This window comes from Megalops cyprinoides, chromosome 3 (genome assembly GCF_013368585.1).
Source record: "Megalops cyprinoides isolate fMegCyp1 chromosome 3, fMegCyp1.pri, whole genome shotgun sequence".
Taxonomy (NCBI): domain Eukaryota; kingdom Metazoa; phylum Chordata; class Actinopteri; order Elopiformes; family Megalopidae; genus Megalops; species Megalops cyprinoides.
In genome coordinates this window covers 33,463,033-33,479,918 of record NC_050585.1, presented here as the reverse complement: position 1 = coordinate 33,479,918, position 16,886 = coordinate 33,463,033, and the positions used below count along the sequence as shown (strand labels likewise).

General features: G+C 39.5%; 1 protein-coding gene across 4 annotated transcripts in view; it reads left to right on the top strand.

Moving 5' to 3' along the window:
- The window catches only part of grm5a (glutamate receptor, metabotropic 5a), a 43,997-nt gene that overhangs the window by 15,989 nt on the left and 11,122 nt on the right, over positions 1 to 16,886 (top strand). For all 4 annotated transcript variants that reach the window (XM_036523429.1, XM_036523433.1, XM_036523432.1 and 1 more), the window contains exon 4: positions 15,079 to 15,314. In XM_036523429.1, the coding sequence (XP_036379322.1) occupies positions 15,079 to 15,314 (236 nt within the window). The remainder of the gene's footprint in view (positions 1 to 15,078; positions 15,315 to 16,886) is intronic.

The following is a 16,886-nucleotide window of genomic DNA, read 5'->3' as shown; positions in this document are numbered from 1 at the left end:
AAAGTAGCAGTAGCACTTGTTATATGGTACATATTGAACCATAAAAATAGATGCCTTTGATTGTGGATGTCATATTTATTTTTATAAAGGCTGTGTTTAGGAGAGCTGGTGCATGATGATCCCCTCCTCATCACACTACAGGGAGGTAGTAGCATATTAAAACACCACTAGACAAATGTGTCCTCCAGACTGGGGCTATTCAGCTCTGATACTGGAGGGCCACAGCCCCAGAGATTTCCAGTTGCTTTTGACAGAGCTGGGCTGGGAAGCAGATGTCCATGCCACAGTTCTGCTGATAGAAAGACTTGGCAACCTGTCTGCAAGGGCAGTACTTGCACCTTTAGCTGACCTGATGAGTCTCAGTCCATTTCCCAACCTTTTCCTTTATGCTCAGATGTTAAGGGACAATTAGACACGTTGCCACCAGTAAGATGCTTTGAACTGTCATCCATGTATCATGTTATTGGTTTTCATAAAATGTGCCCTGTGCATCTCCAGTGTCTTCATCCTGAAAACCTGCAAAGAGATGGCCTCCCATGTGTGTCTTCTCCCCCATCATCATCATCAGCATCATCATCATCATGACCACCAGCTCCATAATCTGTCACCAAATTCACGAGCAGATGTGAAGATATGATATCGCATCTACCCAAAGCCCTTAGAGGCCCTCCCAGAGTGTTTTGCAGGTAACTGTCCTCTTACAGTGTCCTTTTCACCATTTTAAAGTAATTCAGTAGTTTCTGGTAGAAGCGAAAGTGGGATTTTAAATTCATGAATGTTTTATATCCACAGAGAGACCTGATTGCAAGATAATGTGTGTCCATTTATAGGATAACTTACTTTCATGACAAAAAAAAGATTTTGTAAATTTTCCTTAAGGCTATCATTGTCAGAAATAACATGCAAGCTATTCTTGGTTTCACTCAGTTTAGTAAATGACGGATGTTCTGCTCATTTCCCATCTCCCCTTGTGCAAGAGTTTTATCCATTATAATGTTCCCTTCTGTTTCTATTTCTGATGTTCTTCCCACATCATGCAAAAGGTTTTATGTGGCAGTGTTTTATTTTGGATTTCTGGCATTTAGAATTGCGCATTTGGAAAAACAATGGCTGGGAAACAAACGGCACCTCTTGCTCTTTATGGGCTTTGTGCACCATATGGTCGTTCTCTCTGGTGGGACTTCAAACTGCTGAAAATACACACTGCAGATATACTGCTCCATGAGCTCCACAGCCAACTGCCAGAGTTGCTAATGGTGCTGCAGAGCACAGGCCCTGGAGGTTAGCCTCCTAAAGAGACACTGAACTGGCAGAATAGACTGTGCTCCATTATTACCGCACCGATAAAAAGGGGGAGGTATGTCTGCCGTGCCCACAGTGCCATTTCTCACCCTAACAAGGCTGGGGAGGTAACAGGGACTGATCCATCTTCTTAATGGGCTTATGCACAGAAAGACCTATGTCTGTCTGATGGTCAATAGTACACTCTCAGATAAAGGACCTGAACAAGGGGCTGCATTTGTTAAAGAGTACAAGCTCTTTTGTTACATGTCAGTAATTTACAAAATCTTGGCAGTTCAAAATGAACTCCAGCTCTTCACCTTGCATTTAACACACAAAACTGAAAGACAAGTTCCCCCCAAATGTGTGTGGCTCTTTTAATTCCTCACAGTCAATTTAAGTTAATAAACAGAATTTAATGTAGCCACATTAGTTCAACTCTGTAACTCAAGATTAAAATTAAAAATTAGAGTAGTCGTTAGACCATATTTTGATAGTCCATATTCTGTTTTAGACGATAATGACCGGAACTGAAAACCCCTGAGAAAGAGCATGATCAATTGGTTTCATCATCTGCTAATTATATGTTGCTTTGCCTATCATCCTGAACTGATGCTTGTCATCTGACAGTTGCTCTTTCTGTTACTTAATTACCATGATCTCTTTGTTCATGATCAAAATGTTATTCCAGCAGCTCATGAAGATGGTTCTCATTCAGTGCAGCAATTGGGATTATTATGCTCTCCTCCGATGACAGTTATTTCAGAACAGACAGATGTATGGAACATTGGCTGCAGCTCACTGCTCCTCACAGCATGTCATCTTTTTTCTTTCTTCAGAAGAACAGACTTGTCTTTACGTGACAGTTCCTTTTGAGTATTAATCAAGATGTCTGACTTACCTAAGTGTGCCTCTCTTTTACTGAAATGATCACCGATCTGTTTAGAAGCAGAAGCATTGTGTCCTATTCCACTGGTTTTCATTTTTTGCTAATTAGTAATTAAAATTATTCTAATATTGCAGAACTTATGGTAACATGGATTTTGTGAACTGCGCACATTAGAAGCACATGTTTTTATATTGCCTATTACTTCCTGTACTTGTCTCCAGTGCAGCTGTAAGCACAGCCGATTAACTTTAGTCCATTGGATTGCTGGCATTTCTGGTAAATGAAAAGTTGACCTGGCAGTTCCTCTGACCCCCACCCAGAGTGCAAGAAAAGGAGTCAAAGCATAACTCAGAATCATAACAGCTAAATCGGAGCCTTTGCAGAAGCAGGAGAACACTTTCAAAGCGTGCTTTAAAGCATGTTCTTAGCCATTAGAGTGCTCTGCTGCTGCCTCCGTAACACCTCCGGGTGTGCTGCAGTGATATTGGGCAGGTTGTATTTTCCTGTCACATGGTTAAGTGTGCTTCCACCTCAGAGGGATGGCAACTGAACATTTCTTTCCTTTCACACCCAAAATGATGATGCCTGTCTCTGGCATTGAGGTAAGGACAGCTGGTGTGTTTGTGTTCCTGCAAACCTATCTCTATTTCTAGGTTAAAAAGATATAAGACAAGCATCAGGTGCAGTAAAAAAATGTTAATAATTGCCAGGTTTCCTAGAACATAATGTTAACTGGTAGAATACAGCAAATAAACTTCTGATGTTAGTGTTATAATTTTGGCAATATGTGCAACACTGCAACATAACAGAAATGCTTTGAAGATTTTGCACCGGGGAATGAGTGACTAATACCCCCCTGAAGAAGCGTTCTGAGAAACAGTATAGAAGTCAGCATTGCTGATGAAGTCCTGTTGTCTTTTGTTATTTGAGCTAATTAACTTCCTGGTGTTATTATAATAAAGTCCTGTTGTTAATAAATTAGCATACATATTATGTACACATATTATGCTGTCGACTGTATGCTGAGTAGAGCACCACTCACTCCTCTCATTTTCTGCTCTCTGTTTTGTTGTGGGAGTTTTTTTCAGAGTCCATATAGTGTAATGTATTCTAAAATCTTCCTGGCCCACTATCAGACAGTGCTAGAGCTAAGAGCAAATCAGTGCAATTTCTGTTCTACATTCCTGTATTTAGTTTGTTCCAGCAAGCACAGGGCATCTGAACCCATCTCTGTTTCTCCTAGCTTGGTATGCCTCTGTCTCTCAGACAAAGTGTGTCTCTCTGTGCCTCCAAGACAGATGTGACTCTGTCAAACATAAACTAGAACAGCAGTACTCTGCGACAGGTGGCCAGTGGGTCCATGGAAGATTCCAGAATTGTATATCTTGTGAAAGTCACCTATTCAAAACTGGTGTTTTTGTTAAAGTTACATGCATGTGTGTATACATGCACAGTAGTATTCCACTGGCCATGTGTCTTGCAACCTACATGTCAATTAATCACAATTGTGGCCACAAATAAATTCAGAATGATTGCTTCTGTGACTACCATGTAAGGAACATCCAACCCTGAGCGAGCATTTTACCCAAAATAGCTACATATATTGTCTTTATATTTTATTTGTTCATCTTCATTCATAATATCAAGAATATAACAACAACAACAACAAAACATCAAAACAACAACAACAACAATACTACTAATAATAATAATAATAATAATAGCTATTATTATTGTTGTTGTTGTTGTTATTATCATCTGGATACCAGCTCCAGATAAATACAGAGTAGGGCAATAAGAGTAGTTCCAAGACATGAAGAGAAACTTAAATTTAATCCCTATAGTCTGTGTGCAAGAAAAATGAGGGAGAAGATGGCAGAAGTATCTAATTTCCTATCATTTGTAATGTAAAAGGGATTCATAAAGTAAGCAGTAGCTGTAGAGCACAGTTTGATTTGAAATCAAAGCACAGTTGTCATTGAAACTAGTGTCAACAGTACAGTACTTCTTCGTGTAGCTTTGGAAGCTTTGCTTGGGAAGACTAAACTTGATCTGGTGGTATATTGTAGATTAAAATGAGTTTAATTCTCTGGTTATGTCTGCACACTTTATGTTCCAGTATGGGGAGCTGATATGCCTATCCTCTGATTGAATGCACTGTGAGGTGAGAGGGCTGGAATTCACTAGAGCAGCGTTTCCCAAACCTCTCCTGGAGGACCCCTTGTCCTGCATGTTTTAGATCTCTCCCTGCTCCAACACAGCTGACTTAAATGATCAGTTTGTTATTAAGCAGCTTCAGGAGTTCATAACGAGTTGATCATTTGAATCAGCTGTGTTGGAGCAGGGAGAGATCTAAAACATGCAGGACAAGGGGTCCTCCAGGAGAGGTTTGGGAAACACTGCACTAGAGAATTGTCTATGTATCCTTTTTATTTTCCCTTTTACTGCTTCCGTAAATAATGGTGGTGTCTGCCTATATTAGGAGTTGACATCAATGATTTATGTGATCTATCCTGTGCTCACATTACATTACATTATTGGCATTTAGCAGACACTCTTATCCAGACGGCCCCACATCATTACACTTTTTTTTTTTTACAATGCTATCCATTTATACAGCTGGATATTTACCGAGGCAGATGTGGGTTAAGTACCTTGCCCAAGGGTACAGCAGCAATGCCCTAGTAGGGAATCGAAGCGGCAACGTTTCGTGTACAAGTCCTGCTCCTTAACCACTATGCTACGCTGCCACCCATGTCACATAATGCATTATGTAATTTTACCTCATAAATTCAACACTTTGGCTCTGCTTTTTATTGTCAATGGGTTAAGGAATTGTGTGGTATTTTTCCATTATCATTCTGTCTTAGTTTTCCTGTCTTGCTGTAGCATCTTGCAAGGCATAAAACAATGTGAGATCACAACACTTCTATTCAAATATCTTCCTTCCTTCTTGTTAAGATTCTGCATTACCTCTGCCAAGGTGAATTTGTTCAAACAGTTACATTTTCTTTGTTGTATGTGTTGATATGAACTGGAATCCTGCTCTCAGTTGAAACATTTTTGAAACATTCCACTGAGTTCTGCAGACTATAAAAACAATAGTGTGGACTATTTCTGACCTTGAGAGCCATCACTTTAATGAAACACTGGAAGACTATTGCTGACCCCTAAGAACCATCACTTTAATGGAACACTAGATTTGCAATAGTGCTTGCCTACAACGATGTGTTCACCAATTGTAAGAAGTGGGAAATCACTACAATAGGGAGATGAGGTCAACAGCAGCAATGAATAAAACAATAAATGAAATACAATATCTGGCTCAGATTCACAAATGGTTAATATGTAGGCCAGATCGGGCAGGATTATTGCATCACTTGACTGGAAGGTCTTTTATCCCTTAATCGTTCTGATACGAAATGCTTTTGGCATTATGACTAGTCCATAGGAAAGGCTCTGGCTTTGCTGCCTCGCTCAGTATGCTTTTTTCCAGGAGATTTAGCCCTATAATGCCACCAAGGCTTTTTTCAAATTAAGCAGCCCTTTTTACTGCTTGCAGATCCTGTAACATTACTGTGACACTGAAGCAACATTGCAGCAATGTTTCTGCAATGTCAGAAATTTAGAGGGAGATTATGTTTTGGCTGGAACTGGGTGTCCAGGGGGCAAAGGGGTAAGAGGGAAGAGGAGGTAAAGGGAAGGCGATAAGGAGAAAAGAGACAGAAAAAAACAGTGGGTGTTTGTTCACTGGCCTAGGCACCCTTGAAGGCATATTCAAGTCTATAGTCTGTAAATCAGACAGATATGGCCATCTTCCCATTAACAGTCATTAAAAAGCTGTGGAGGCAGTACACAAAAAAATGGACTGAAACAGCTAACCAAATCACATGATCAGCAGAGGCCCACCAAGGGACGATAAGTAAAGCAAAAGGAGGACATTAAACGATATTCAATTACAACTTAGTTACACACATGAAGTGTTTGTACAAACAATATGTATACAAGAACATTGATAGTCTGCTACCATGCATAAATAGCTGACCATGGAGATAATTAACCATTAGAGGCTTTGAATGTGTGATAATTTTCAAATTCTACTTGTTTACTTTTTCTAGAGTTGGGCACTTTCAGCGCAACAGTGTACAATTTCTGTGTCATTAATTCAAGTACATGCATTAAGCTCAACACTGATTTATTGTTACTAATTTCAGCACTCATTGAGCGACAGAAGGGCAGTGTTTATGATTCATGAAAGATGAAATAAGGCTAGATTTGTTCCACTGTGATAATGTCTATGTCTGTGAATGTCAATGTCCGTGAAGGTTATGAGTAAAAGGGCTGATGGATTTATAAAATTTGTAGAGTAAAGTTTATAAAATAAAAAGGAAAGATATGGTGGTGAAGAGGAATCACTTAAGAGACTTAAGGTCGTCTTTGGCTTAATTTCTGGAGAGCACTGGCCTATGTTATGTTAAAGCACTGAATTTCAAAAGTCTTCTCGAAATGATGTGCGCTATGGGCTATTGAGAAAACCAAAGGCCTGAAGCCCATGTGTCACATATTCTTCTCACATCCACACCATCCACATCCACACCAAAACCACAAATGATCGATGATGTCATACCCCTCCAGTTGAGCTCCAGACATGTGTAGCATGTATGCCATGATGCATTGAAATTGTTCTGGTGGTGGCCCAATGCTCTATTGAGATACCACGTTTCATTTATTTTGGTAGTTACATATCTATCTATGTATCTATCTATCTAGGTGTTATGGTGGACACTTCATTAAGGCAGACACTGTAAACAGGTTGTCTTTAGTGATTGTGAATTCCCCTCATTTGGAAATTGTTATTCGCCTTTTAGAGGATAATCTGTCAAACTGGTTTCAGGCAAAACCCCAAACATATCCGCTTGAGGATTTGTCTTGCAAGAAATGTTGACTGATTAGGATACAGAATTACCCAGAAAGATATACCAAAGGGCATTTCCATTCATAATTTGGCATTAAAACCAAAAAGGAGAAACTTAAGAAATTAGATATGTTTTGCTGTGGAATGAGCATCATTTAAAATACAACATTAATGGCATTGAAGATAATAACATATTTAGGTAATTTTGAGTTTTTCAGTGAGGTATAACACTTTATAGTGTTTTAATTTCATTAAACAAATTAGCCACAGAACTGTGTTTTCTGGACATAACATCAAAGTATGATATCTTTTACTACATATGGTGGCATACTGTGAATGACTAAAAAAAGAAAAACTATTGCCAGGGGAGGAGGGGGAGGGTTGTTTATTTATTTGTTGATTGAATATTTAAAGTATCTATTTTAGAAAAATGTGTCACGGTCTAGATATTCTGATATAAAGGGACGTGGGTCTGCTCCCAGGGAAGCTGTCACATTTGTCAGAGCTCCAGCACTTGATGTGGTGTGAGAGAGACCTTGCCTACAGTTCCATATGACTGACAGTCACTGCTGAGGTTCTGCAGTCATTTCTGTCCATTTGTCGCCCTCTGGCAAACAATGACAAGCTTTAGCCCAGGTGTTTCTGCTAGGAAGCAGGGCAGAGTACAATGCTGGGCCCCAGACTCTGGATCTGACCATTGTGGGCTCAGGTTTGGCCCAGGACACTGCCTGCTGTATAGTCGAGCTGCATGCTTTACCTCAACTGATCAATTCGGAGCATCTGGGTAAGAATGAAAATCGAAAGATGTATCGTATCAGCCCCTGCTTGACAGTGTATGTAAGGTATAAAAACACAGGCATTGACAGTCATTCTGAATAAGGGTGTTTGCCAGTAAGTAAATCATGTAATGCAATGTAACTTACAGTGCGTGAAATTATCCAGACTGACAGATCATGGTGTGCCATCTTGATTTAAGCAGTGTATCACACCCTGGAGAAGCAGAGATTTGTGTCCACACACTTGCAATACTGCATGGTTTGCCAGTCCTGATACACAGACTGTCATCAAAATGTGTGTGAATTTCATTTACTGCTAAATTACCGTGAGACTCCACAATTCAATATGCACCACTTTGATAGAGTGTATGGCACATACTGTCTTCCCAGACAAGATGCTTCCATATCAGTGTGCAGGGATGTGTCAACTCATTTGTGGTTTATTTTTACCACAAGACTGTCTTGTCATTGTCTCTTTGTGTTGGCTTAAAGGCTATTACATGCACTGATTTAGATCCTGTATATACACTGAGCGAGAGCAACAGTTTAAATAAAACTGTTTACTTATGTCCCCAGGGACAGAAATAGTGGAACACCCTTCTGCATGTCAGTCTGGATGCTTGGGCAAAGCTTGTCCATATCTGTCAATAATATAGTGATGTGGAGGTGGAGCTGTCACTGTCTGTCAATCATAAGGTGGAGGGGGAGCTGTCATGGTCTGTCAGTCACAAGGTGGAGGTGAAGCTGTCATTGGAATGATGGAGCATGTTCCCTGCGGGAGCAGTCTTCCCTGCACACATTATGCTTGATTCCTAAAGTTCTAACACACAGTGCTTATACTGACCACTTACCAAAGGGGTGAAACTGTCTCCTCAACTAAAAAAAGAACAAAAGCAAAGTAAACTAATACAAAATTGCTAGTTTCACATTTTCCCGGTAACTGAAAAAGCGTTATTTAAAAATATTAACTGAACACATTTTTGTGAATGACAGAGTCACTTGAATCAAGTGCAGTTCCAACAAATTATAAATATGTAATTCAGAGCTAGTGATTCCTAGAGTGATGTTTGTGTGGAGGAATGCCCCACTTTTACCACGCTTCTCTTCTGGGATTCCAAGAGATGTTATAAAGTAACATCCACAGAACATCTGCAGACAGTGTGCATGAAATATTTGCTCATTTGTGGAAGAACCTCTGGGTTGCAGAATGTGACTGAATATTTGTCCATAAAACTAAAAGTAATGTTCTTGGGTGCTGTCTAACTTGAGAATGACAATGGGTGGAAACTAGGAATAGACTTCATTTTCAGATCTGGAGATTTTAGCATCTGCCTCATGGGGAGGCATGCTGTGTTCAGAGATCTGTACTAAACATAGTGTTTTTGGTTTGGACTGAGTGGTTCTCACTGTTTATCAGTGCTAGGTTGATGGAGACCTTTGTAAGGTCTTCCTTTGAGGATGTGTGGCACTTTTTTTGGACTGTTCTTGTAGTAGGTGCCGGAGGGCTCACGAAAGAGCTACCTTGTTGTGTCCAAATCCGGGCCCTGGAGACCAGACACAACACCAGACTGAGAGGTTATTGGAGACTGATCAGATGGTGTCGTGACACTAAAGCCAGGCATGATTTTTTAATGTCAGCCAAGCACAGCTAGACCTGACGTGTCAGTATAGTCCTACAATTCAGAAAGAAATAGGATCAGTAGAACAGTAATTACACAGGCAACATTTTGCTTTTGCATATGGTGGTGTGTTCTGCTTTATTTTTCCTTCACATATGGAGTGCTAAAAAAGCCCTGTGATACATGAAAGAATACACTTTAAAACATTGGACACAAGCCTTGCCTAAGCAGAAGTGATGGCAGCGGATTCCTGTTGCGTTTGTTGGTCATTAAAGAAGCCCATTGGCAAACAGGCAGACAGGCTGCGAGTCTTGATCAGTACGGCAGATGTGAAGAGTGGAACTGTTGGACCCATGACAGGCTGCTATGGCAAAGAACCCTGCCAGGACAGGAAGGTTTGTTGCTCAAATCTAAATCCAAACTGGCCCAAATACCCTTTCATTTAATAGATGCTTCTCTGTATAGCAAAGAAAAGTTAAAACCTGATAAAAAAAAGTGATTTTAAGAAAATAGAAAGGTTTCAAATAGGAAAAAAAAAGGTTTTTTTAAAAAAATTGAAACGTCCCTGCACAGCCCTCAGTAACCCAAAAAATAATGGTCAGGCTCTTTACAGCAGGCATCTGATGTAATTGCCTTTCAGTCCTACAAAAAAAAGCAAAAATGGAGAAAAACAGATGCCAATACCTGCTGAGCTCAGACAGGAAATGCAAGCGAATAAAAATGTGGAAATGAACCTCTGCTGAGATCAAAAGTTTCCTGCAGTCATACTGATGAGGAGGAACATTGTTCACACAAATTTAGAGTGTCTTCATTAAACAGCTTCTTCTGACAGAATATTTGTGTATTTGAATGTGTATTTGCACATGTGTGCATGTATGTGTGCATACATGTGACACCACTGGGAGACTGGGAAAGATGCAAATTGTTTTGTGCCATTATGAATGGAAACTATAACTTGTTACTATATGATTAAGAATGAAATGAATATCCTTTGATAATGCTAAAGAGTGATAAATTATGTAGGTTGTGTTTGCTCTGTTCACGATGTTCATCATAACTCTTCTGTTGGCAAGGTACTGTTACATATATTAAATAGTTATGTATGTATACAGTAATCAGGGAATTATAAATTGGGTTCACAGAAGTTTACTGCTTGGGCCCCAACTGACTACTGAATGCCTCATTTCCGTTCTAATTCAGAGTACATTACACAGTAATTTGTGACCCTTACTGTTGGGAGTATTCCTAATTATTTCTCTCATATTTTTATTTCTCTCATCTTTGGCTCGCATCTGTAGTACATTGTTAGTTGGCAGTAGGTTCAGCTGTGTACAGCAGTTACAGGTATCATGGACATGACGGAGGACAGCTTTATTGGAGCACAGATTCTGAATTCCTTTTTCTCCCAAATCAAAGAGACTGAGACTGCGACATTTCATGGACCTTCACTTTAAAATAAATACTTTCCCTGCTATTTTATCAAATTCATTTCTTTTTCCCTCAAGGACTAGTTGTGCAACCTACCCCCCCCCCCCGCAACCACCACCACCACCGCCGCCATCGACTGGAGAGAAAAGCTACAGTCGCCCACGCCTCATGTTGTGTAACATGGTGCTGTGAGGTTAGCGAGAGTATTCACTCACTTCTCTCTTCAGAGTCCAACAACAGTGAAGTGTGCGATGGAACATTTCATTATTGCCCTTTTGCAAGCATCGAGAGCCCTTCAGAGCAGCATATATATTCACTGCAGTGTTGACGACCTTTTCGAGCAGTCAGTTCTGTGCTCCTGAATTATAGCACACGATCGTCTGTCCTTCCATCAGGGTAGCAGTCCGGCTAAGACGGTGACCATTCCAGATGCAATCCCTCTCCATACTTTAAAACATTTTAACACAAAATTGTTAATACAAAATGCTGTACCTGTAGTTATACTGATATACTTATATCTGCTGGGAGGAAACAGATATGACCCTGATCATGAATTATGCATTGTGTGCCATGTAATTAGGATCGTTAGGATTAAATTTTTACTGTTTCCATTTGTGAGGAATAGAATTCAGTTTGAAGAAACATTCAATCTGAACAAACATCAAATGTTAATTGACATTTATTTAATGGATGACTTCACACAAAAAATATCTGAAAAATATCAACTTGAAAACAATAGTATAATTTTGTGCCAGGATGAGCACTTTTAATGGAAAAAGTCAAGTGTAAACTATATGTAAATTCACTTCTCTAAAAAGAAATAATACACATACCTAGCAATAATATTACATTATGGCAGCAGGCAGTAATTTCGTAATGTAGCCATATTACTTGTAACACTTACCAGCACACATCATTTTATACATATGTCGCTGACTTTTAAACAAGATATTTATAGCTGTCTAAATTATTTCCATTCACAAAATAAAGGATTGATGAGAAGTGAAGGAAAAAATGCAGTTCATTCAAGCCCTTGTATGTACTATTTCTTTAAAGACTGTAATTTGAAATGCATTTTCTGTTTGAAGTTCATTTTTTTTTGTATTGCCGATAAAGCATATCATGATGAAACAACTACACATAACATCTGTTTCACTTCTGATGTATTATTCTCTCACAGGGTTTTCATGTGTGAGTAAAATTAGTCTCAACGGATTACTCACAGGTATCTTGTTTGTGAAATATGTGGCCTGTTCATTCAGTGCAGAACATTTTTATGTTTTTGTGAGTCTTTGTCATGACGACGGACCCCACACCAATGGCCATGGGGTGAAATGTCATTGGACCTCTGTTGAGTTGACTTGTCTTTAAAAGGGGTACTTAACCTCAGCTCCTCCAGTGATGCCCTAGCTCCAGGCGTATACAATTTGAAAATACAAACATTGTTAGTCACATGGGGGGTTCAGCTGAACAATAACAAAAAAAGAAGAACAGTCGTTTTGTACTTCAGTAGCTTGTCTTTGTCAAACATTTCACATGTTGGTTTATTGCGGCCTTTTTTGGATTTCAAGCAATACTAATCTTCAGGGTTTACAGTCTTTTTTTATTGAATTCCCTGAAGGCTTCTTCCTTCAGTGAAGGTGGATTGGTCTCCGAAGGCGCTTGGGTGCCTGCGATGCGCAGCACAGTGTGGGAGTTGTGTGTGAGAAAGCTGTAACGTCGGGCTCGTCTTACATAACCAGCCGCCTCCTCATTGTGGGAGGTGGAGAGAAGAGTGGAAAATCCACGTGCTTGTTAATAATGTGGATGTCAGTGCAGTCTCACCCTTGCTGTCCAGAGCAAAGGGACAGCAATGCAGAGCCTGCACGCCTCTTGTTTTGTTTACATTTGAAATTTCAATACAGAATATATTAATTTCATTCCCCATGCTCTTTGTTCATATTTCTGACACCTTGTGAAATGAAGGCTGGGGACCATAGAAGACAAAGAAGCTCAGATTTTGTCACCAGGCAGCTCTGGGTTTTACATGGACAATGTGTGCCGTTTTTTTTTTTTATTATTAAATCTACCTTTTGGCTGCATGTGTGCTTCACACTGCTATAATGTAGTGACCACGGACTGTCTCTGCCCTGTTATCTCTTTTCTGTGGATATCCTGCTAAACCGATAAGGGAGCAGTGAGCTAAACCAGTAAGGAAGTGATGACGGATTGTCCTGTCTGCACCATCTGTGCCCCTGGTGTGACATGTTTTTATGCATCTGAGGCACGGGATGTTGAAGCAATGCCATGGGGGTGGAGGGTTAGATTTGGCAGGAAGTGGACTGCATATGTTTGGGTGTGCTGCAGGGGTACAGTGATTTTGCAGGGCTGACCCAGATTAAAGGTGAGAGCTTCGCTGTCATGGGAAAATTCTCATTTGCTGCATGGGTTGCTTTTATTATACACACATCCTCAGGGTGCATTTGAAATAAAGAATTAGGAAAAATAAATGCATCAGGGAAAAATGAACAATACCTTGTAACATTTCAATCTATCTATCAATCACACCAAACCATCCAATGTGTTGTTATTGCTCCCTTTTCATATACTGTATGTCCTCCTCACATTCCAGAGAGGCAGAGACATAGTGCTACCATCTTGGCTAGTCTTATTGCATAGCAGTTCACTAGACACACACTAGCACACTTCACTAGAGTCATCAGAGTTGTGAAATGGTGTCTCTCTCTGTCCTGAAACTAGACAGTAATTCTTTTTGAATTTTACATAAAAGAAAGTGAACATAAAGAGCATGAAATATTAAACTTTATGCCACAGCAGGGCAACCATATGGCCTCAAACTCATCAATTATTAGCTACATACTGAGGGGGTCTTTGGAAGATTTACAGTGAAAGAGATAGATTATTGTGTGTTCAATTTCCTAATCATTATTGTCCTCCTCCTTCAGCTTTGGTACTTCAGGAATTAGTCATCCCTTAGTCAGCCAAGTTTCACGTTGGCGGAGTATACGCCCTGGCACAGGGACTGTTCCTACAAGCGACATCAAGCACCAAGATTTCACCAGTTCTGAAGATTCCACACAGGAAACCAAGAGTGATGTTTTACGCACTCTCACCTCTCCCATATGCTGCACTTTTCTGTTAAATATCAGACCCCCTTGAAATACAGTTTAGAATATCGTTTGGATCCTTCACACGGGAATAAGTGATTTTATTTTGCCTATTGTATGGATTGCATTTAAGGTGAAATGAAACCCAGCCTTCAAGCAGTCTACCACCTGCTGTACATGCAGTTCTAAAACTGTTTATTCAGTGCAATTTCATTTATTCTACAGAAAACACCAAATATCACTGATCATGGAGTCCATCATACTGAAGGGTTTGTGTGCATGTGGTGGTAGGTTCGCGTAAGGACAAGGCTGCCACCCAAACAGTCCTAATTATACTTAGCTTGCTAACTATAAATAAACATAACTGAAAAAAACTCTCTTTTTAATACCTAGGTAGGAACATTTTCAACTTGTTTTGCCACAAAACTTGTCAACCTAACTGACGTGTTCAGTTTATGTAATTTACTGGCCACATGCTGTGGCTAAGCTCAGCTGTTGTTATCTTTGAAAGGTTTCATAAGTACAGCACAGTCACTTTTTATAGCCACTGGTTCAGTGAACCCAAACTCCATTAGTTTTCAATACTTTCTGGGCACATTACCATATCTGAGTTAATATTACCTAGCTAGCCAGTAAAAAGTGTCTGCTACTCATTAAATTCATATTCTTATAATTTTTTTGTGACTTCAGTCTCAGTGTTGTGTACTTATCCTCCAAGTCTGGGATTTTATCAGGTCATTTGGTGCAACAGTATGCTTCTTCACAAGTATAAACTTCAAGAAGGCACTGTGCAAATCCACTGGTATTTAAGTGTATTATATGGGTGCCTGGTTGTAATTGTAATTGAATATAAATAAAGACTTACAATTACAACCATATAATGTGTAATAAATATATTTCATATAAAATAACATATAGTACATTTTTATCATTAAAAGTGCAATACAAACAGTGTTTGTTCTGTACAGCAAAGTGCCATTTTCACAATATCCATTTATCTAATCTCTCTCTCTCTCTCTCTCTCTCTCTCTCTCTCTCTCTCTCTCTCTCTCTCTCACTACAGTGATGGCTGGGCAGACCGCTACGATGTGACGGATGGGTATCAGAGGGAGGCTGCCGGTGGCATCACCATCAAGCTGCAGTCAGGCTATGTCAAGTGGTTTGATGACTACTACCTGAAACTGAAGCCCAGCAGTAACCTGCGCAACCCCTGGTTTCCTGAATTCTGGCAGCACCGCTTCCAGTGTCGTCTTAGGGGCCACCCACAAGAGAACACCAAGTATATGCGCGTCTGCAGTGGTGAGTCACCTCTGCAGCATCACAGGTGGACATTATCAGGTCTGTCTTTACCACTTCAGTCAGTGTGTCTGTTTCAGGTCTAGAAGCTTATGGAACGTAATGTAATCCATAGAGGACCTATTGCAAAAAAAAAAAAAAAAAAAAACAACAATGTATTACAATTGATTTAGATTCTTTTTAGTCATTATACAGATAATCCATTGATTTGTTAATTCACTGTCTGCCTTTCCTTTTCTTCCTTCACAACATTCATGTCTCATTTCCTTTTAATGGTTATTTACAGGTCTTCACACTAATGATGTACTTTCAATAGGAAAAAAGTAATTAATTTTAACATTTAAAGTCCATTACAGTCCTCTGCATTATGTAGTGTCTCTTTTGGGGCAGGAGTGTCTTCAGTTTATCTGTCACCTGCCAGTCATCTTATTTAAGTAAATATTTGAAGTATTTGGAACGAAATGTTCTAGGCCAAGAGTGCTCTATTGTCATAAAGCAAATTGAAATTAAAAATAGCTTCGTGAGTGGAAAATTAGGGGAGTATTCCCAACTACCTAACGGCTCATGATCAGATGTCCTTGTCCTCTATTCAGGTACAGGCGTCATGATTATTAGTAGTAGTAGTGATAGTAATAGTATTTGTATTTGTATAACGCTATACTTCAAAATACAAGGTCCTTGTGATCAGTATTACTATGGTGGATTAGGATATATGTAAGCTGTCTAGGTTATGCTTATTACTGAAACAACTAAACCAAATTGCCAGGCCCATGAAGATAACCTTAAAGTCACACCTTGGATTAAAACCCATTACCCTCAGGTCTAAAGGGTCTAGTAAATCAAACAAACAGGTCCTAATGGCAATGGTGTTGGAACCTGAACAGCTAATGCACTATGGAGACAAAGCTGTATGTGAACAAAAGGTGACATGACCATGTCTCACCAAGATTCTACATGTAGAATCCTGAATGCTCTTCATGTTTCTGAGCTATCAGTGACCTGGTAAAATACTGGGTACCAATTATATGTCTTTTGGAGTGTGGGCAGGGTACCCTCTGAATGTCCAAACCAAGAAGTCAGTAGAAACAGAACAAACAACAACTCTGTAGTTGTGCATCTGCATCACCAAGCCCATGACTCTATATTAATTTTGTCTGAGAAAAGACAAACATAGATAATAAGAAAGAGGAGCTGGTGATGCTGATTGCTGGGGGAGAAATAATGACCAATTAATGGCTGAAAATTAAGTTTGCCATTGTTTACTATTCCAAAATAAAAGAAAACAGCCATAAACTAAATTTAAAAATAACATATTTGTTCCACAGTTTTAATTTTGCAACTGTCACATGAACTCAACAGGACCCATAAGAACTGAAGATTCAGTTCAAGGTGCCCATCCTGGATAGTACTTAAATGCTTATTTGTCCTAATGAGTATGCAGTTCATCAAGCTATCACTTGTCATAAGCTGTCAGATCAATTTACTAGACCCTAAAGGTCCGTTGAACCACCAGGATGTTACAGTGCTGCAGTATTCTAAATACACAAAACACGTCATCACAGATTGGCCACTTCA